Consider the following 22096-nt stretch of genomic DNA (forward strand, 5'->3'; position numbering starts at 1 on the left):
AGTCTGCTGTAAGATCAGTCTGATAGAGGAACAGTCTGCTGTAAGATCAGTCTGATAGAGGAACAGTCTGCTGTAGGATCAGTTTGATGGAGGCACAGACCACTGTAGGATCAGTCTGCTGGAGGCACAGTCCGCTGTAGGATCAGTCTGATGGAGGGACAGTCCGCTGTGGGATCATTCTGATAGAGGGACAGTACACTGTACGATCAGTCTGATGGAGGAACAGTCTGCTGTAGGATCAGTTTGATGGAGGCACAAACCACTGTAGGATCAGTCTGCTGGAGGCACAGTCCGCTGTAGGATCAGTCTGATGGAGGGACAGTCCGCTGTGGGATCAGTCTGATGGAGGAACCGTCCCCTGTGGGATCAGTCTGATGGAGGGACCCGCTGTGGGATCATTCTGATAGAGGGACAGTACACTGTACGATCAGTCTGATGGAGGAACAGTCCCCTGTGGGATCAGTCTGATGGAGGAACAGTCCCCTGTGGGATTAATCTGATGGAGGGACAGTCCGCTGTGGGATCATTCTGATAGAGGGACAGTACACTGTACGATCAGTCTGATGGAGGAACAGTCCACTGTAGGATCAGTCTGATGGAGGGACAGTCCGCTGTGGGGTCAGTCTGATGGAGGGACAGTTCGCTGTGGGATCAGTCTGATGGAAGGACAGTCCACTGTGGGATCAGTCTGATGGAGGAACCATCCTTTGTGGGATCAGTCTGATGGAGGGACAGTCACCTGTGGGATCAGTCTGATGGAGGGACAGTCCGCTGTAGGATCAGTCTGATGGAAGAACAGTCCTCTGCTGGAGTGTTTTGGAAGCTTTATGATCTTTATTGCTCTGGTCTTGTGTACATGTTACCAGTACACAAGCAGCTGATGATGACGGTATTGTTGATGACAAGTAACCAAGCTTCTTCAGCAGTTACTGACACATGTCTCTCTCTCTCTCTCTCTCTCTCTCTCTCTCTCTCTCTCTCTCTCTCTCTCTCTCTCGCTCTCTCTCTCTCTCTCTTTTCTCACACACACATACTCCACATTAACCATCAAACTACTTTCTCTTAAGGACCTGTTTAAGTACCATTCCCACAGTCATCCTCATAAACCTAATAATAATAATAATAATAATAATAATAATAATAATAATAATAATAATAATTGTGTTATAATTATTGCTAGCAGCATTAGTAGTAGTAGAAATAGTAGAAGGATTATATTAGTTGTCTCTGTGTGTGTGTGTGTTTTGTAAACTTGTTGTATTACAGATTACAGGTCATTCATCTCAGATTAAAATCCTGCTCAGGTGGACACTTGGCCCTGCTAAGATTATTATGGTCTGGTTGCTATCTACCAGAGTTTCCCTAGAGACCATGTCACTGACTGTAATGCCCCCCACCAACACACACACACACACACACACACACACATTCAACCTTCCCTTGTTTGTAGGAGTTGTGTATATTATGGGATGGCACTGGACTATTATGGGATGTCAGAACAGAGCGAGGGAGGGTGGGGTGCCATCTCTATGGTAACATGGTTGCTATGGGGGCAGGGACAGAGAGTGTGTGTATTAGGCAGGGTGACTATTATGGTCTGTAGGTTGCGAGGTGGCTGTGCTGAGTTCAGTGTGTGTGTGTGTGTGTGTGTGTGTTCGTGTTCAGGATTATTATGGGATGTCCCCCCCACGAGCTCTTTGTGTGTGTGAGGGATTGAAGAGGAAAGGCAGGGGGTGAACACTGGACGTCGTGTCTAAATAACATTACAGCAAGTGAACAGCTCTTTCTTTCTTCCGGAAGTTTAACATTAGTTTAATGAGGATTTAATTCAATTCTCTGCCGAAATAAAGGCAGCAGAAGCTTGTGTTATCTTTTCCTCGGACTGCTGACCTGTGAGTAATCTGATTATAATCTGCTTCATGTGTTTATATTTCTCTATGTTTGCAGTGCAGTGAAGTGGAAATGTTTCGGTTTCTGTTTACAAACTGTCAGTAAGTAATATAGTCATGGACTTGGACTCAACCATTTTGACAGTTTACTTAGCTTAGCTTAGCTAGCTGCTGCCCCATTTTAAGTTATTCTCACTCTTAATTGCACCAAAGACGAGTGGTAATACATTTAATTTGACGTTTATGTAAGAAATAAATATTATCGATTATATTTATTTCCGTCACCTGCTAATAAGGATAACGCGTCCTGCTAGCCAAACTTCACCTGAGGTCTTTTTTCCCTACCCGTATTCAAAAAGCCACGCCCCCTGGGTTAGTTATTGCTCGACTTCTGTGTTACTATTAGTGCATGTTGCTGCTTGTCGCGCGAACCTGAGCCTTTAGCCAATCACAGTGCTAGAGGCGGGACACTAGGTGACCAATTACATCATACAAAGGGCGGCCTGAATCAAAATACGGGTGCACAAGTGACATAGACGAGGGGAAGTTGAAACAAGATCAGAGGGAAAAAATGTAGATATTTATATATAACTAAATAAAATGTCATTAAATAATAATATTAAATATAGAATGAAATATGTGTCAGCAGATGCGCGAGCGTTTGATCTTTCAGTATGTCAGGAAGTGAAGAGGACGCAGAACATTTGGGGTCCAGGAGCCTGTTACATGGTGAGGATGTTTCATATAAAACTTCTCATGGGAAGCTCAGTTCTGTCTGTATCTCTAACCCTTCATGCTTATATGGTTAATGTTTACTAAAATATTTTTATCGGTTTTCATGTGGCTGGTAGATGATGGAGCAGAGGAACACATACCTGAGATGGAAACTCCTAAATCCAAGAAGAAGAAAAAAGCAAAGAAGAGTAAAGAGAGCAGGGGGAGTAAACGACAGAAAGCCCTCAGAGAGGTCTCACACACACACACACACACACACACACACACACACACACACACAGGCCTCTCAGTTCTGCCTGCCACACACACAAATCCAAACTCAGTCAAATGATCAGCTTCAAATCTCAGTAAGTGTAAAAATGTCACAAAGACAGAAGACAAACGATGTGAGCGCGTTCATTTTCCTCTCTCCTGTCATCTAGGAGGTGGTGGTAAACTCTCCTGAAGTTCTGGAGGCTCTGCGTCTGGTGGACGAGGAGGAGGAGGAGGAGGAGGAGGAAGAGCGGCCCATGCGATCAGACAGTGAAGGGAGCGATTACGCCCCCAGTAAGAAGAAGAAGAAGAAATCCAGTTCCTCCTCCAAAGACAGGAAGAAAGCAGAGAAGAGTGGGGGAGGAAAAAACAAACGGAAGATTCCAGAACCAGAGGAAGAAGATGATGAAGACGATGATGAAGACATTGGACAGGTGAGAGGTTTAAGGTTGAGATTTTTTTATAAAATGAAGTGAGGGATGAGAGAAATAATCAGGTGTGGAAATGTTTAGATGAAGGTGGGAAGAAGGAATGTTAGACTAATGGGGAGATGAGAGAGAGTGATGAGAATGGATAAATACACTAAATTAGAAGCTGTTCTGTTTTTCCTCCTTTTTGTTAATTCATTAAACATTAATTTTCGGTGTCCAGGGGCCGAAGACTTCGGCCCAGCTGCTGTCGGAGTGGGGGATGAAGGACATTGACTACACCTTCACACAGGAGGACTATCACACACTCACCAACTACAAAGCCTTCAGTCAGATGATCAGGTACATTCCTGATCAGAGCAACTCCCTGATGTCAGACCTCACTCTAAATCAGAAGGAGTGATGGAGAGCAAGAGGTGGAGGAATAGATATATGGAGTGATGCTAACAGACTCTCTCTTTCTCTCTCTCTCTCTCTCTCTCTCTCTCTCTGCCACAGGCCTCTGATTTCAGCACGGAATCCAAAAATTGCTGTGTCAAAGATGATGATGGTGCTGGGAGCCAAGTGGCGTGAGTTCAGCACCAATAACCCCATCAGGGGATCTACAAGCACTGGCCCCATCCCTCTGACCATTGACACCATGAGTACATCTAGAGGGGTGGAGCTAACAGGTCCTCCCTTAGCAACAACAACAACATCCTTAGTAACAACAACAACAACACAACCAGCACCCGCTGCACCACCACTACGCAAAGCCAAGACCAAAGAGGGCAAAGGTGAGAGAGAGGGTGAAAGATGGAGAGAAAGAGGTGAAAGAGAGACGAAGGAATAAATCAGTCAACAATAATGGAGTAGATGGTTTCACTTATTTTAATAATTTGAGATTTTTGGAAATTAACAGATATATCATTATGTGTGTGTGTCCAGGTCCAAATGCTCGCAGAAAGACAAAGCCCAAACCACAGGATAAGAAGTCTAAAGCGAAGAAAGTGGCACCACTCAAAATCAAACTGGCTGCATTTAAGAGAAAAAGACCATCAGTAAGTTTATTATAAACCCCAACTTGTATCCTTCTACAGTTTATTATAAACCCCAACTCATATCCTTTAACAGTTTATTAGAAACCCCACCCCCAACTCACAACCTTTTACAGTTTAATATAATCTGCCCCCAACTCATATGCTTCTACAGTTTATTACAAATCCTGCCCCAACTCATCTTTCTACAGTTTATTATAAACCCCACCTACCAACTCACAGCCTTCTACAGTTTATTATAAATCCCGCCCCAACTCATATCCTTCTACAGTTTATTATAAACTCCGCCCCAACTCATATCCTTCTACAGTTTATTATAAACCCCGCCCCAACTCACAGCCTTCTACAGTTTATTATAAACTCCGCCCCAACTCATATCCTTCTACAGTTTATTATAAACTCCGCCCCAACTCATATCCTTCTACAGTTTATTATAAACCCCGCCCCAACTCACAGCCTTCTACAGTTTATTATAAACCCCACCCTCAACTCATATCCTTCTACAGTTTATTATAAACCCTGCCCCCACTTGCACCATTCTACAGTGTATTATAGATTACACCTCTCTGTCTCTGTCTGTCTCTCAGAGTGGTGAGGATGATGATGGTGAGAGTGATGGTTTTGACGGTTTTTCGGTGAGTGATGGGTCAAGCCGCAGTAGCCGCACTAAGAGCAAAAAGTTGAAGAACTCCAAGAAGAAGAAGAAAGGTCTCACACACACACGCACTCATCTGACTCACACACACAGAGTGTGATGTGTATGGAATATTGTATACTCCTGTTAGTGTATAGGATGTGATTTGAGAGCTAGTGGGTGTTTCTGACCCACTGACCTTGCCCCTTGAACCTGACCTCACACCATACCTTCTCAACCACCCCCACAGTGAGTGAGGAAGGAGATGGGTACGAGACAGACCATCAGGATTACTGTGAGGTGTGTCAGCAGGGCGGGGAGATCATCCTGTGTGACACGTGTCCCAGAGCCTATCATATGGTGTGTCTTGACCCCGACATGGAGAAAGCACCTGAAGGCACATGGAGCTGTCCACACTGTGTACGTTCACAACCCTGTCTGTCTCCTCATCTCTCTATCTGTTTATATCTATGTTTGTAAAGACGAAAATATTGTTCTTATGTCAGAGAGATGGATTTTATCATTAACAATTTATTTATTATGCAGTTTGTTTATTTTTCCTGTCTTGGTGTCTGCCTGTCTGTCTGCATATCTGTTAGGAGAAGGAGGGGATCCAGTGGGAGGCACGAGAGGAGAGCTCAGAGGGTGAGGAGGAGAATGATAGAGTGATGAGGGACGATGGAGGGATGGAGGAAGAAGAGGAGGATGATCACCACATGGAGTACTGTCGGGTGTGTAAGGATGGAGGAGAGCTGTTGTGCTGTGATACGTGTCCATCATCTTATCACCTGCACTGTCTCAACCCCCCTCTACCGGACATCCCCAACGGAGAGTGGATCTGCCCCCGCTGCAGGGTGAGATGTGTGTGTGTGTGCGTGTGTGTGTGCGAGTGTTGGTGTTAGGTTCTCTAGCTGTCTGTCTGTCTTTCAGTATATTTTATCTGTGTTAACATAATGTGTGTTCGTCAGTGTCCTCCTCTGAAGGGAAAAGTCCAGAAAGTTCTTACATGGCGCTGGGGTGAAGCTCCGCCTCCAATTCCAGTGCCCCGCCCACCTGACCTCCCAGCTGATGCCCCTGATCCACCTCCTCTGGTTGGCCGAAGGGAAAGGGAGTTTTTTGTAAAGTGGTGCAACATGTCATACTGGCACTGCTCATGGGTACAGGAGCTACAGGTACACACACACACAACACAACACAACACAACACAACTGTCTCTCCAGTCTGTCTCTCCAGTTGGTGCTGAACTTAATCTCTCTCTCTCTCTCTTCCTCCCTCTCTCTCTCTCTCTCTCTCTCTCTCTCTCTCTCTCTTCCTCCCTCTCTCTCTCTCTCTCTCTCTCTCTCTCTCTTTCTCTCTGTCTCTCTCTTTCTTTCTGTCTCTCTCAGTTGGAGCTGAACTGTCAGGTGATGTTCCGGAACTTTCAGCGTAAGACTGATATGGAGGAGCCCCCAAGTGTGGAGCAGTCTGAGTGTGATGATAATAAGAGCATGAGGAGGAAGAGTAAAGACCCGCTGTACGCCCGCATGGACGACCAGTTCGGACGCTACGGAGTGAAAATGGAGTGGCTCCTCATCCAGCGCATCCTGAACCACAGGTACACACTGAAAGCTGTCGGGTACACACTCCCACACTGAACACTGTCGGGTACACACTCCCACACTGAACACTGTCGGGTACACACTCCCACACTGAACACTGTCGGGTACACACTCCCACACTGAACGCTGTCGGGTACACACTCCCACACTGAACGCTGTCGGGTACACACTCCCACACTGAAAGCTGTCGGGTACACACTCCCACACTGAAAGCTGTCGGGTACACACTCCCACACTGAACACTGTCGGGTACACACTCCCACACTGAACACTGTCGGGTACACACTCCCACACTGAACACTGTCGGGTACACACTCCCACACTGAACGCTGTCGGGTACACACTCCCACACTGAACGCTGTCGGGTACACACTCCCACACTGAACACTGTCGGGTACACACTCCCACACTGAACGCTGTCGGGTACACACTCCCACACTGAACGCTGTCGGGTACACACTCCCACACTGAACGCTGTCGGGTACACACTCCCACACTGAACGCTGTCGGGTACACACTCCCACACTGAACGCTGTCGGGTACACACTCCCACACTGAAAGCTGTCGGGTACACACTCCCACACTGAAAGCTGTCGGGTACACACTCCCACACTGAACGCTGTCGGGTACACACTCCCACACTGAACGCTGTCGGGTACACACTCCCACACTGAACGCTGTCGGGTACACACTCCCACACTGAACGCTGTCGGGTACACACTCCCACACTGAACGCTGTCGGGTACACACTCCCACACTGAACGCTGTCGGGTACGTTTTAAATGTATTCTGTCAGTGTGGAAACTGGGTGTGGCTTCATCATTTTTTAGCTTTAACCTGTAGTTTAAAATGTTTCTGTTCATCTCTGTTATCAGGGACGTCTGAACAGTGTACAGTAGTCTTGAAGTCAAAAGTAATATCATAGAAAATTCTGAATGCTTGTAGAAGGACTGACTGTAGAAAGACATCTAGGGGCATTTTATTGAAAAAAAAATCAAATCTGCTTGTTTATTTTTGCAATCTTCCTCTGTTCCTTTTCTCTCAGTGTGGATAAGAAGAGTAATGTTCATTATCTGATAAAATGGAGAGATCTGCCCTATGATCAGTCATCATGGGAGAGTGAGGACATGGAAATCCCTGATTATGACACGTATAAACAGCACTATTGGAACCACAGGTACACACACACACACACACACACACACACACACACACACACACAAACAGAATATGTCTTAATTAATTGACTGACATGACTAATATCATAAGACAAGTGACAGTTCAGGGCGGGGCCAACACAGGGCGGGGCCAACATAGGCGGGGTTAATACGGGGCATTACATTCATTATGAAGACAAATTTATTAACTCTCTTCTTTCTCTGTCTCAGAGAGATGATGATTGGTGATGAAGGCCGTCCAGGAAAGAAACTAAAGAAGGTGAAAGTGCGAAAGATAGAAAAGCCTCCTGTAAACCCTGTGGTGGATGTAAGACACACACACACACACACACACACACACACACACATACACAAAGGTAGGATATACAAAAAGGTCTGTCTGTCTGTAGCCAACGGTGAAGTTTGACAGACAGCCGGAGTATCTGGATGTGACTGGGGGGACGTTACACCCGTATCAGCTGGAGGGACTGAACTGGCTACGGTTCTCCTGGTCTCAGGGCACAGACACTATCCTCGCTGACGAGATGGGCCTCGGCAAAACCGTACAGACTGCCGTCTTCCTCTACTCGCTCTTCAAAGAGGTGTGTTCAAAGAGGATTGTTCCAGAATGTTCCTGTTATTCCACCATGATGTTTAACATCTATATTAATGTGTGTCACATTTACTCTGTAAAAGTGTGTCATTTATATCAGTATGAGGTGTAACATCTACATTATAACAGTGTAACCTTTAAGGTTAAAAACTGTAAAGTGTGTGTGTGTGTGTGTGTGGGTGTAGGGTCATTCTAAAGGCCCATTCCTGGTGAGTGCTCCTCTCTCCACTATCATTAACTGGGAGCGGGAGTTTGAAATGTGGGCTCCAGATATGTACGTCGTCACGTATGTGGGAGATAAAGACAGCCGAGCCGTGATCCGGGAAAATGAGTTCAGCTTTGAGAATCACGCCATCCGTGGAGGAAAGAAAGCCTCCAAGATGAAGGTGAGTATCTCATCACTCAGCCTTGTGGAGGTGTTCAGTGTGTAAAGGATACATTCACAGAGAGAAAATGACCTGCAGTAAAAATCACACAAAAACCACACCAGCATCAGCCTCAGGTATGAGACATGACCTCCCCTCTGAGCGGAGTAAACGTTACCCAGGTCTAGGCAATGTAGAGACAATTCAATTGTAAGCAGGCATAACTCAGTGTTATTTAGTGTTGTTGACAGTGGTATTTGTTGTCTGGTTACAGAAAGAGGCAGCAGTGAAGTTCCACGTCTTGTTGACATCATACGAGTTGATCACGATCGATCAGGCCGTGTTGGGATCTATAGACTGGGCGTGTCTCGTAGTGGATGAAGCTCACCGCCTAAAGAACAACCAGTCCAAGGTATGGAGACACACACACAGTATATACACACATTATACACATTCATAATGCACACATGCTTAGTACACACAAAAACCCACCACACACCAAGTAAACACAAACCTATGAAAGCACACACTTTAGAAGACACTTAATTGACCTACACCTTGTTTTGTCTCTCTCTCTCACTCTCTCTCTCTCTCCTTCTCTCTCTCCTTCTCTCTCTCCTTCTCTCACAGTTTTTTCGGGTGTTGAATAATTATCCTCTGCAGCATAAACTGTTGTTAACGGGAACTCCACTACAGAACAACCTGGAGGAACTGTTCCATCTGCTCAACTTCCTCACTCCTGAGAGGTTCAAGTACGTGTTTGTGTGTGTGTGTGTGTGTGTGTGTGTGTGTGTGTGTGTGTGTGCGCACAACATTTGTACTGAACAGTGCACTCAGTCTGTGCTCACCTGTACTTGGAAGCTATACACCTGCAGGGGTGTAACCACACTGTGTGTGTGTTGCAGTAACCTGGAAGGATTTCTGGAGGAGTTTGCAGACATAGCTAAGGAGGATCAGATTAAGAAACTGCACGACATGTTGGGACCTCACATGCTGCGGCGTCTCAAAGCCGACGTTTTCAAGCACATGCCTTCTAAAACTGAACTCATTGTCCGTGTTGAGCTCAGCACCATGCAGAAGTGAGACACACACACATACTGTCTATGGTGCGTACTCTATAGTGCTCTTGCTGGATATAACAGGAGTGTGTGCGCGTGTGTGTGTGTGTGTGTGTGTGTGTGTTTTTGTGTGTGTACAGGAAGTACTATAAGTACATCCTCACACGTAACTTTGAGGCTCTGAACACACGCGGTGGTGGGAATCAGGTGTCTCTCCTGAACGTGGTGATGGATCTGAAGAAGTGCTGCAATCACCCCTATCTCTTCCCCACAGCCGCTATTGTAAGCTTCCCCCATTCTCTCACTCCACAGGACTGTACCATTACACACCAGAGTGGGGATTATTAAGTGCCTTCTCTAATGCTTGCTTTCTTTTGGCTGTGGATGACAGGAAGCCCCTAAAATGCCCAATGGGATGTATGAAGGTGGATCTCTCACAAAGGCTTCTGGGAAATTGATGCTGCTGTGTAAGATGTTGAGGAATCTGAAGGAGGGGGGACACAGAGTGCTCATCTTCTCACAGGTACACACACACACACACTTTCCCATAACATATATACACTCTTTATACACACAAACACAAAGTGTGTTTTGTGCAGATGACCAAAATGTTGGACCTGTTGGAGGATTTCCTGGAGAACGAGGGATATAAATATGAACGGATTGATGGAGGAGTGACGGGGGTGATGAGACAGGAGGCCATCGACAGGTTCAATGGTGAGACAGAAACACACACACACAAGCAGAAGTTTCATGGACTAATGTGGTATAATATGTACCTTCCTGTACTCTGCACCGTTAAATAATAAAACACATATGGTGTTTTTCTTCTCAGCCCCTGGCGCTCCACAGTTTGTGTTTCTGCTCTCTACACGAGCAGGAGGTTTAGGCATCAACCTGGCAACCGCAGACACAGTCATCATCTATGATTCGGACTGGAATCCACACAATGACATTCAGGTATAATGGACAGGACACCGTAAACACACACACACACACGCTCACAGTGATCATGATCTTCTGTTCTTCTTCAGGCATTCAGCAGGGCTCACCGTATCGGTCAGAACAGGAAGGTGATGATTTATCGGTTTGTCACTAAGGCTTCTGTGGAGGAGAGGATCACTCAGGTCAGTGATTCACATTTTTCAAATGACTCACTGAGTGATTCACTTTCATTTATAAATGACTCCTTGGAAAACTCACTTTTATTTGTAAATGACTCCTTACAGCAATTTGTGTGTGTATGTCTGAGTGCAGGTGGCAAAGAAAAAGATGATGCTGACTCACTTAGTGGTACGACCCGGGTTGGGGTCAAAGGCGGGCTCCATGTCCAAACAGGAACTGGACGACATCTTAAAATTTGGCACGGAGGAGCTGTTTAAAGACGACACCGGAGAAGGTGAGGAGGAATAAATGAGTGTGTTCATTCTCACTAAAACAGCAGCCGGTTTACGGTCCAGTCACAAATACTTCAGCAACTTGAAGCTTTATAACAGATGTATAAATCCTGGTGAGTGTTTTGGTTGTTTGGTGTTAATGGTGTACCTGTTCCAGGTGATAATAAGGAGGAGGACAGCAGCGTGATTCACTATGATGATAAAGCCATTACTAAACTGCTGGACCGAAACCAGGACGCTACGGATGACACAGAGCTGCAGAGCATGAATGAATACCTGAGCTCCTTTAAAGTGGCCCAGTACGTGGTTAAAGACGAGGAAGATGAGGTGTGTGTTAGAACAGTATTGTTTCTATGTTAGGAGTACTTTATATTACAATAACATGGATTTTGTGTATTTCTGTTGCATTTTATATTAACAAACATCTTTTTTTTTTTAATATATATTAACAAGCCTCTGTGTATATATATATATATGTGTGTGTGTGTGTAGGAGGAGGTGGACAGGGAGATCATAAAGCAGGAGGAAAACGTGGACCCGGATTATTGGGAGAAGTTACTGCGTCATCATTACGAACAGCAGCAGGAGGTGTTAGCCAGTCACCTAGGGAAGGGCAAGAGACCTCGCAAACCTGTCAACTACAACGACTGTTCACAGGAGGAACAAGGTAAAACCTACTGTCTGCTATATTCACCCTGCTCTTATCGTGTGTGTGGGTGTGTTTGTGTGTGTGTGAGAGAGAGAGAGAGAGAGAGAGAGAGAGAGAGACACGCACACTGAGTTTTTAATCTTAATTTCTTTAACTCTAAAAATAATATTAGATGTTTTTTCAACTTCAAGCAGAATGGCATGATGACCAGTCTGACAACCAATCAGATTACTCCGTGGCCTCAGAGGAGGGAGATGAGGACTTTGATGAGCGCTCCGAAGGTGTGCGTGTGTGTGTGTGTGTGTGCGCGTTTGTGTGATTGTTTCTCTCTTCTTAGCAGATATTATTCACAAACCCCCATGTGAGAGATAATAAATCACTAAACCTGTCTGTCTGTCTGTTTCTCTCTTTGTAGCAAACAACCGTAGGCCGAGTCGTAAAGGTCTTAGGAACGATAAAGAGAAGCCTTTGCCCCCCCTGCTGGCCAGAGTGGGCGGGAACATTGAGGTCTCCATTGCTGCTGCTTCTTTTTCTTCTTCTTCTTCTTCTTCTTCTTCTTCTTCTTCTTCCACTTACTTACTTCCTCCTGTGTTTCTCTGTCTGTGACTCTCTTCCTGTAGGTGTTGGGTTTTAACTCCCGTCAGAGGAAGGCCTTCCTGAATGCAGTGATGCGTTATGGGATGCCGCCACAGGATGCTTTCACCACGCAGTGGCTCGTCCGAGACCTGAGGGGCAAATCTGAGAAAGAGTTCAAGTATGTGGGTGTGGGATGGTGCAGACAGAAAGATGAAGGGTAGACAAGGAGAGGTGGACTGCAGAAGGGATTTAAAGGAGGGCAGTCACATAGACAGAAACTCAGGGCATAGGGTTCTCTCTCTCTCTCTCTCTCTCTCTCTCTCTCTCAGGTTGTATGTCCCTCTTTCTCTCTTTCTAAGGGCTTGTCTCTCTCTCTTTGTCTCTCTCTCAGGGCGTATGTCTCTCTGTTCATGCGCCATCTTTGTGAACCGGGTGCTGATGGCGCAGAAACTTTCGCTGATGGAGTTCCTCGAGAAGGGTTGTCACGGCAACATGTCCTAACACGCATCGGTGTGATGTCCCTGATACGGAAGAAGGTCTTTGTCTGTGTGTGAGTGTGTGTGTGTGTGTGAGTGTGAGTGTGTGTGTGTGAGTGTGTGTGAGTGTGTGTGAGTGTGTGTGAGTGTGTGTGAGTGTGTGTGAGTGTGTGTGAGTGTGTGTGAGTGTGTGTGAGTGTGTGTGAGTGTGTGTGAGTGTGAGACAGAGTGTAATGTGTGATGTGTAGTTACTGCTGTGTGATTGGCTGCTGGTGTAGTTACTGATATGTGATTGGTTACTGGTGTAGTTACTGACCTGTGATTCTGTCCTGCAGGTTCAGGAATTTGAGCATGTGAATGGTCAGTGGTCAATGCCATGGATGAAGGAAATTGAGGAAAATAAAAGAGCAGTTGCTGTTGCCATGGGAGAAGACCCCAAAACACCCTCTACTGGAACACCTGGAGACACACAACCCAACACACCTGCACCAGGTGCCACCTGATCCTAACTTCATTCTAGACTCCTGCTAATATTCAGCTAAAGTAACACTAACCTAGAGTAAAATAACTTTAGACCTTATGCTAACTAGACACCATGCTGAAGTCACACCAGAGACTGTCTAATACATGGCAGTACAATCCAGTAAGGTTATGAAGTCATTATTAATATGTCTGCTCTGTTAACCATAATGTAGTAAGTGTCCATTAAACCCCGCCTCTTCCCGATCAGAGGAGCTGTCCAAAGGGGAGGAGTCAGAACGAGAGATGGAGGACAGGATGGAGGGAGAGGGAGAGAAAGACAGAAGGAGCACTCACATGCAGGATGACGAGGTAATGACCACCAGACATCTGTCTGTCTCTGTCCCTACTTCTGTCTGTGACCTGCTGCCTGTCTGTGTGTCTGTCTGTCTGTCAGGTGATTGAGATTCCAGATGATGGAGAGACCTCCCTGAGTCCAGAGAAGACAGGAACAGGACAGGAGACGGAGGTAGACAGCACATCACCCTCACTGGAGAAAGATGAAGGGATGAAGGATGCAGCAGGAGAAAAAGAGAAAGAGAAAGCTGGACAAAAAGAGGAAAGCTCTGCATGTTCACCAAAGAATGAAGAGGTCAAAGGGGAAAAGTCAGAGGTCACCAGCACCTTAGACTCTTCCCAGCCCAAAGGTCAGAAAGAGTTCTGCTGTCTACCTGTATACGTGTCAGTATATCTCCATACAGTCCTCTATCTGTCTGTCTCTATGTCTGTTTGTCTATCACTCTACAGTCTGTCAGTATGTCTGTTTGACTGTCTCTGCCTCAGACTGGAGTGCAATATAATGGTATGTGTGTCTTAATTCTAGAAGAGTGCCGTGATGAAAAGAGTGAGAAAACGGACAGCCATTTAACAGCAGAGGAGAAGAGAGGTGTATACACACACACATATCTACCACATTAGTGTTATACATCACACTTACTCAGTAAAGGATGTTTCTCTCTCTCCTTCCCTGTGTTTGTCTGTGTGTGTGTTTTTGTGTGTGTGTGTGAGAGAGAGAGAGAGAGAGAGAGAGGGAGAGAATCACTCCACTGTCTCTCGGACACATCAAGGCATATATGTAGTATGCTGCCAGAGCACACAGCTGTGTTTGTCTTCTCTTAACAGTCTCTCTCAATCTCTCTCTCTCTCAGAAGTAAAGATGGAGAAGGATGGTGTGAAAGTGGAGGAGTCTCGGATGAACGGAGAGGATGGAGGAGTAGACAGTGAGGAGAAGAAGAAACACGTTAAACAGAGATTCATGTTCAACATCGCAGATGGAGGATTCACAGGTTGTGTGTGTGTGTGTGTGTTTGTGTGTGTTTCCATGTATGTTTGATACTGATTTGTGTGTGTGTGTGTGTGCAGAACTCCACTCTCTGTGGCAAAACGAGGAGAGAGCTGCAACCGTCACTAAGAAGACGTATGATATTTGGCACCGTCGCCATGACTACTGGCTCCTGGCTGGGATCATACAGTATCCTCACATTGCAATAACTGTTCTACAGCAGGTTTAAATAAAGTTTATTCAGTGCACATCAGCTAGCAAGTTAACTGTTAACTTCACTCTGTCTGAGACTGTCAGAGATTTTGGTTCTGTCCCAAACACACAGTTTTCTAACTACAGCAGAACCCTAATAATCACATACATTTATTAGAGCAGTCCTTTCAGCGCTGTCTGACACGAACCATTCACGTTTCCTTCAGATTCTTATGAGAATGTCAGCCATTTTGGCTCTGTCCTACAACTGACACTACACAGTCTGTGTGCATGTTGACCTTTGACCCTGTGATGTCAGACATGGTTATGCCCGTTGGCAGGATGTTCAGAACGACCCGCGCTTCTCCATCCTCAATCAGCCCTTTAAAGGAGAGATGAGCCGAGGGAACTTCCTGGAGATCAAAAACAAATTCCTCGCTCGCAGGTTCAAGGTACTCACACATGCAGACGCGCACACACACACACACACACGCACGTAAATAACTTTTTCAAACACATTATTTATGCTCTGTCTGTCTCGCCTCCTGTGTGTATGTACTTGCTGTGTGTGTGTGTAGTTGTTGGAGCAGGCATTGGTAATAGAGGAGCAGTTGCGCAGAGCCGCTTATCTGAACATGAGTGAGGACCCAGCTCACCCCTCCATGGCTCTGAACACACGCTTCAGTGAGGTGGAATGTTTAGCCGAGTCTCATCAACACCTGAGCAAAGAGAGCATGATGGGAAATAAACCTGCCAATGCTGTACTGCACAAAGGTAAACTTCATTTGACTACACTAAACAACACATCACACAACACTACACTACACTACACCACTCTACAATACACACACTACACTACACATCACACAACACAATACAACACTACACTACACTTGACTCCACTAAACAACACTACGCGACACATCACACAACACTACACTACACCACTCTACAATACACACTCTACACTACACATCACACATCACTATACAACACTACACTACACTTGACTACGATAAACAACACTACACGACACATCACACAACACTACACTACACCACTCTACAATACACACTCTACACTACACATCACACAACACTATACAACACTACACTTGACTACACTAAACAACACTACACTTGACTACACTAAACAACACTACACGACACATCACACAACACTACACTGCACCACTCTACAATACACACTCTACACTACACATCACACATCACTATACAACACTACACTTGACTACACTAAACAACACTACACGACACATCACACAACACTACACTACACCACTCTACAATACACTACACTACACATCACACAACACTATACAACACTACACTACACTTGACTACACTAAACAACACTACACGACACATCACACAACACTACACTACACCACTCTACAATACACACTACACTACACATCACACTACACTACACTACACCACTCTACAATACACACTCTGCACTACACATTCTACACTACACAACACACTCTACACTACACATTACATTACACTAAACTACACTATAACACTATACAACACTACACTACGCTATACGGCACTCTACACTACACAAAACTATGCTCTACCAAACTACACTCTACCATTAACACTAGACAACACACTACAAAACACTATACAACTCTACACTGCAGACTTTTCACTACACCTCACACTACACTTAACCACACTATACAACACTACACCACTCTACACTGCACCACTCTAAACTACACTACTCTACACCACACCACTCTAAACTGCATTACACTATTCTATACTACACTACACCACTCTACACTACACTACACTACACTACACTACACTACTCTACACTACACTACTCTACACTACACCACTCTACACTACACTACACTACACTACACTACACTACACTACTCTACACTACACCACTCTACACTACACTACTCTACACTACACTACACTACACTACTCTACACTACACTACACTACACTACTCTACACTACACTACACTACACTACACTACACTACTCTACACTACACTACACTACTCTACACTACACTACTCTACACTACACTACACTACACTACTCTACACTACTCTACACTACTCTACACTACACTACACTACACTACTCTACACTACACTACACTACTCTACACTACACTACTCTACACTACACTACTCTACACTACACTACACTACTCTACACTACACTACTCTACACTACACTACACTACTCTACACTACACTACTCTAAAATACACCACACCGCTCTACACTACACTACTCTACAATACACTACACCGCTCTACACTACACTACACTACACTACACTACTCTAAACTACACTACACCACTCTACACTACACTACACTACACTACACTACACTACACCACTCTACACTACGCTACACTACTCTACAATACACTACACCACTCTACACTACACTACACCACACCACTCTACAATACACTACACCACTCTAAACTACACTACACCACTCTAAACTACACTACACCACTCTAAACTACACTACACCACTCTACACTACACTACACTACACTACTCTACACTACATTACACTGCTCTACACTACACTACTCTACACTACATTACACTGCTCTACACTACACTACTCTAAACTACACTACACATCACACTACACTAAACTACACTATACAACGCTACACCATGCTACGCTACACTATTTTGCAATACACTACACCACTCTACACTACACTACTCTACAATACACTACACTACACCGCTCTACACTACACTACTCTTCTCTACACCACCCTACACTACTCTACACTACACAACACTACACTTTACCACTTTAAAGTACATTACACTACTCTACACCACTCTACATTACACTACTCTACACCACTCTAAACTACATTACACTACTCTACACTACATTACACTCTAAACTAGAAGGGAACAAGATGCTGTGTCAGGGCTGATGTTAAGGGAATGCTTCTGTGAGGAAATTGTGTCTGAAGCTCTGTATGCACACTCACCAATTTAATGTCTCGGGAAGGACATGTGACGAAGTGATTACGTGCCAGCAAGTCCATATAAGGGCATCTATGTCACAATTCTCCTTCTATTTGTCCGAAGGAAGTGTGAGAGGATGCCCGGGGTGTGGCAAGCGACGCAGCGTCTCGTTCCCTTTTCAGGGAACTGGATTACATATGTAACCTGGTGTAGTTTCCTATTGAGGGAACTCAACGATGCATCGGGGCTGACGCTGCTATGGGAACGCCAATACCCACGCCGCCACACATGGCAACAGAACATCAATAGCCCTGCAGGACCTGGGACCCTGGAGTGGGTTCCAGGTCCAGGTTATAGAACCAGATAAAGGTGTGCAGAGAGGACCAACCCGCTACAGCACAAATATCTTTAAGGGGAACACCCCTGGCTAAGGTACTGGACGATACCGCTAGTGGAGTGAACACTGATGCCGAGAGTCTAGGCCAGACCACGTGCCTCCGACGCTGTTTGGAATCCGGATTACCCCTGTTCTGGCTCCCAAAACAGACAAAAAGGGAGGAGGAGTTACGCCACTAGCTTGGGCGGTCAACATAAGTCCTATCGGCTGTAAAAGCCGGAATCCTGCTCTGGGAGGGGAACATTGTTCTATGGCCCCTTTCCACAGAAGCGAGAGAAGTCTTGGAGGAACACTGCCTGGTGTTTGCCAACGATCATGGGCAGCACACCCTGAAAACACGTGGGGACTGGAGGTGAACTGGATCCGGTACCCTTTTTTCCACGGTATCCAGGACCCAGTGAGGCAGAAGTTCCTATGCTGCCTGATTATCTGAGAGTGGTGTCAACCTCTTGCAAATCTCCAGGGGGCCCTGAAGCAGCTCACTGGCAGGTGCTAACCTAGGGTACAGATCTGTGTAAGAAAGAGGAGCAGGCACAGACCCTAAAGTGGGGACATGGATGCAGGGACCTCCTTAAAATGACAGTCCGGACAGACAATCGACAAAAACATACACGGAGTGTTTCCTGAAATTGCCATGTGTGCACACAAAGCTTCAGACACAACTTCCGCACAGAAGCATTCCTATAGCGTCAGCCCTGACACAGCGTCAAGTTCCCTCTAAAGGGAACTACACTACACTACATTACACTACGCTACTCTACACTACAATGTACTACTCCACACTACACTACATAATACTACACTACACCACTTTAAACTACATTACACTACACCACTCCAAACATCACTACAGTACACCTCTCTACACTACACTACTCTACCCTACACTACACAATTCTAAACTACACTACACAACACAATCTACACTATACATCACACTACACTAAACTACACTATAACACTATACAACACTACACTACTCTATACAGCACTCTACACTACACAAAACTACGCTCTACCAAACTACACTCTACCACTTAACACTAGACAACACACTACACCACACTATACAGCACTACACTGCACACTCTTCACTGCACATGACACTACACTAAACTACACTATACAACACTACTCCACTTTACACTATACTATTTTACAATACACTACACCACTCTACACTACACTACTCTACAATACACTACACCACTCTAATATCTAATATCAATAGAACATCAATAGCTCCTCACTACTCTACACTACACTACACTCACTTCTACTCTACTCTACACAACGCAACACTACTCTACACTACAGTACACTACACTACTCTACTGTACACTATTGTACTCTACACTACACTACACGAAACTACACTATACTTGCATTAAGTACAGCCCTGATCATTTGACCTCATCGTTTTTCTTTTTTTCTACCTGTCTGTCTCACAGTACTTAAACAGTTGGAGGAGTTGCTTAGCGACATGAAAGCTGATGTCACTCGTCTCCCAGCAACCATCGCCCGGATACCACCAGTTGCTGTGCGATTGCAGATGTCAGAACGCAGCATCCTCAGTCGTCTAGCCAGTCGGGGGTCAGAGGCCACTCAGACTCAAGCACCCCGCTGACCCCCGAGTAACCTGTTGACCCCGATTGTCCTTCCTTACTTTAGGCTGTGTCCTAATCCAGATTCACTTCCCTATAGCTCACCCCCTTTCTGACCAGGTGACACAGATAAGATGCTATATTCACAATAGCAAATGACAATGTAACCTTTGACCCTATCCCTAGATTAGGCTGCTCCCCAGTCCGAATGAGAGAAAAGGAGAACGAAGGAAAGAAAGACATTTTGACTCCAGTTACTCTGTACTGTATATCTGGGTGTGTTCCAATCCAAACTAACCTTCTTTTGTGCTGGAGTAGTAATGCAGAGTGCGTTCACATTAACAAATGATAGACTGACTTTAGTGAGCCTTTCTTCTGGCTGTGTCCCAAGTCCCAGTTAGAAAGGGGTTGAGATGGAGACCAGGGTTACATCAGTAAGTGTTCGATCTGGCACTGATTATTTGCTTACTAAAGAAGACTCTGAGCAGAGATTATGACATCAGTGAAAGCAGACCAATCAGATTGATGTTTTCTTTTTTCTATGCAAATGAGTGGAGGCGTGGCTGTAAAGCTGAACTTGTGTTGTGGTCTCGTCTGAGTGTAAATTGTGGTAACAGTAGTCCATGCGAAAAAAAACTGCATGTTTATCATCTAAAGCGCCTGTTTTTTTCTTTTATTTCTTGTAAAAGAGCAAGTTCTTCTTTTCATACCCAAGTCTTTCATTTGCAGTGAGGTTCAGCGTTATTTTCATAAAAAGTGGAGGGTTGAAGTGTCTGAGGAAACGCTGGACTCCACCTCACAGAGGCCAGTTAGTGCCTTCACCATCTTTAGGTAGAAATGACATGAAGGTTGAATCTCACTGCACCACTCTCAGTATACTGTAGGCACATGGCATTGTGGGTAATGTAGGAAACTGTCAACCAAAGTAAAAAAAAACATTTCCATTGTTTCAATCTAAAATTAATCTTGGGTTTGCTTTAAAAAGGTCATGTGTTCTGCTGGCTGCAGTGAAACCACAAAATATTTATTTTTATGTGAATGAGCTCCAGATGGTTGGTGTTATTTCGGACGCCTTCTGCGTCTCTATACTTCCTGTGTACGACTGAAACTCTCTATCCCCTGATCAAAGAAAAGAAAGTTATTCAATAATAAAAGAGAATATTAATTAGAGATTAAAAGTTTGTTAGGAAGCCCTGGTTAAAAAAGGTTGTAAGTTTAAATCCCAGCACGGGTTCACGTGTAGACTGTGTCTTCCGAGCAGCTAAACCTGCAACACTTAGTAATGGCTTTGGCCTGTGTTTCAATGTGTTGTGTGTACCATAGTGCACAAACCCCCAGTAGCATTCTGCAGTTATGACACATTAACACTACAGTGGTTTGGAATGGAATCTGTGGACTGGGTCATGGGCTGTGCCCCAAATCTCATACCACTATACTGAATAGAAAATCACCAGAGATACCAGAGCTAGAGTGTTACCTAGTTCAGTGTGTAGGGGTCAGTTCAGCAGTAAAAACAAATGACTGTCTCCCAAATCATATCCACACCTAAACTGTTCTCCACTATATCTGATATAGTATGGAGCTTACTTATTGTTCATCAACAAAGTTCTAGACCAGTGTGGCTGTATCACAAATCCCAGACCAGTGTATTGCTTCGAGATGCTGTTTACTGCACAGCTTGTGGTTAGTTTGGGACACAGCCCTGAAAAAGGGGCCAGCAGTTAGCGTAGTATTTAGTGTACTACTTTTGCAATTTGGGATGCATCTGTTCTGAGCTGTCATGGTAACAGCCAAAGCATTTTTACTTCTCTGTTTTAGCTAGCTACCTAACACTGCTTAGGTAGTGTACTTTTTTTGTGCAGTGGGAATCAGAACGTAGAGACTGGGACACACACTCACTGATGTTGTTGTTGTTGTTGTTATTGCTGTTGTTTATTCCACACACTCTGTTTTCATAAACAGTCTTTTCCCCTGTCAATGAATGATGATGTCACCCAGAAAGCTCCAATCCCTTTTGATGAGCTCACTTTGTAATTACGGTTGTTACCCTGTTATTGTTTATATACGTTAATATTGTTGTTGTTGTTTTTTTTGAGACCTGCAATAAAACTCATTAACAAGAACAATATTTTGTGTGTGTGTGTGTGTGTGTGTGTGTGTGTGTGTGTGTGTAAAGAGGCTTTTTTCTCTCAGACAGCACAGCAATTATTACAATTACAGGGTGGAGAAG

The 22096-nt window shown here is 44.9% G+C and overlaps 1 protein-coding gene across 5 annotated transcripts; it reads left to right on the forward strand.

The window, feature by feature from the left end:
• The first annotated feature begins 1607 nt into the window (after positions 1 to 1607).
• Positions 1608 to 21992, forward strand: chd4b (chromodomain helicase DNA binding protein 4b). 5 transcript variants are annotated; one of them, XM_060870938.1, is made up of 41 exons: positions 1610 to 1768; positions 1948 to 1991; positions 2539 to 2618; positions 2741 to 2856; positions 3047 to 3310; positions 3528 to 3646; positions 3803 to 4080; positions 4232 to 4344; positions 4929 to 5049; positions 5226 to 5395; positions 5575 to 5829; positions 5944 to 6147; positions 6361 to 6569; positions 7619 to 7750; positions 7962 to 8058; positions 8141 to 8332; positions 8529 to 8729; positions 8983 to 9120; positions 9339 to 9460; positions 9614 to 9787; positions 9907 to 10048; positions 10158 to 10289; positions 10366 to 10483; positions 10602 to 10726; positions 10801 to 10893; positions 11024 to 11165; positions 11321 to 11490; positions 11656 to 11830; positions 12004 to 12093; positions 12228 to 12319; positions 12433 to 12566; positions 12780 to 12924; positions 13200 to 13356; positions 13595 to 13695; positions 13781 to 14030; positions 14207 to 14269; positions 14532 to 14669; positions 14746 to 14854; positions 15177 to 15309; positions 15436 to 15631; positions 19714 to 21992. In XM_060870938.1, the coding sequence occupies exons 3-41, from the start codon at positions 2564 to 2566 to the stop codon at positions 19887 to 19889; spliced, it is 5841 nt and encodes a 1946-aa protein (XP_060726921.1). In that variant the 5' UTR covers positions 1610 to 1768; positions 1948 to 1991; positions 2539 to 2563; the 3' UTR covers positions 19890 to 21992. The 5 variants fall into 5 exon arrangements, with proteins under 5 accessions (XP_060726920.1, XP_060726919.1, XP_060726923.1 ...); XM_060870937.1 differs by lacking the exon at positions 1948 to 1991 and having other exon boundaries at positions 1608 to 1892; positions 2536 to 2618; XM_060870936.1 differs by lacking the exon at positions 1948 to 1991 and having other exon boundaries at positions 1608 to 1892.
• The last annotated feature ends 104 nt before the right edge of the window (positions 21993 to 22096 follow it).

This window comes from Tachysurus vachellii, chromosome 5, assembly GCF_030014155.1.
Source record: "Tachysurus vachellii isolate PV-2020 chromosome 5, HZAU_Pvac_v1, whole genome shotgun sequence".
In the NCBI taxonomy this organism is placed as follows: Eukaryota; Metazoa; Chordata; class Actinopteri; order Siluriformes; family Bagridae; genus Tachysurus; species Tachysurus vachellii.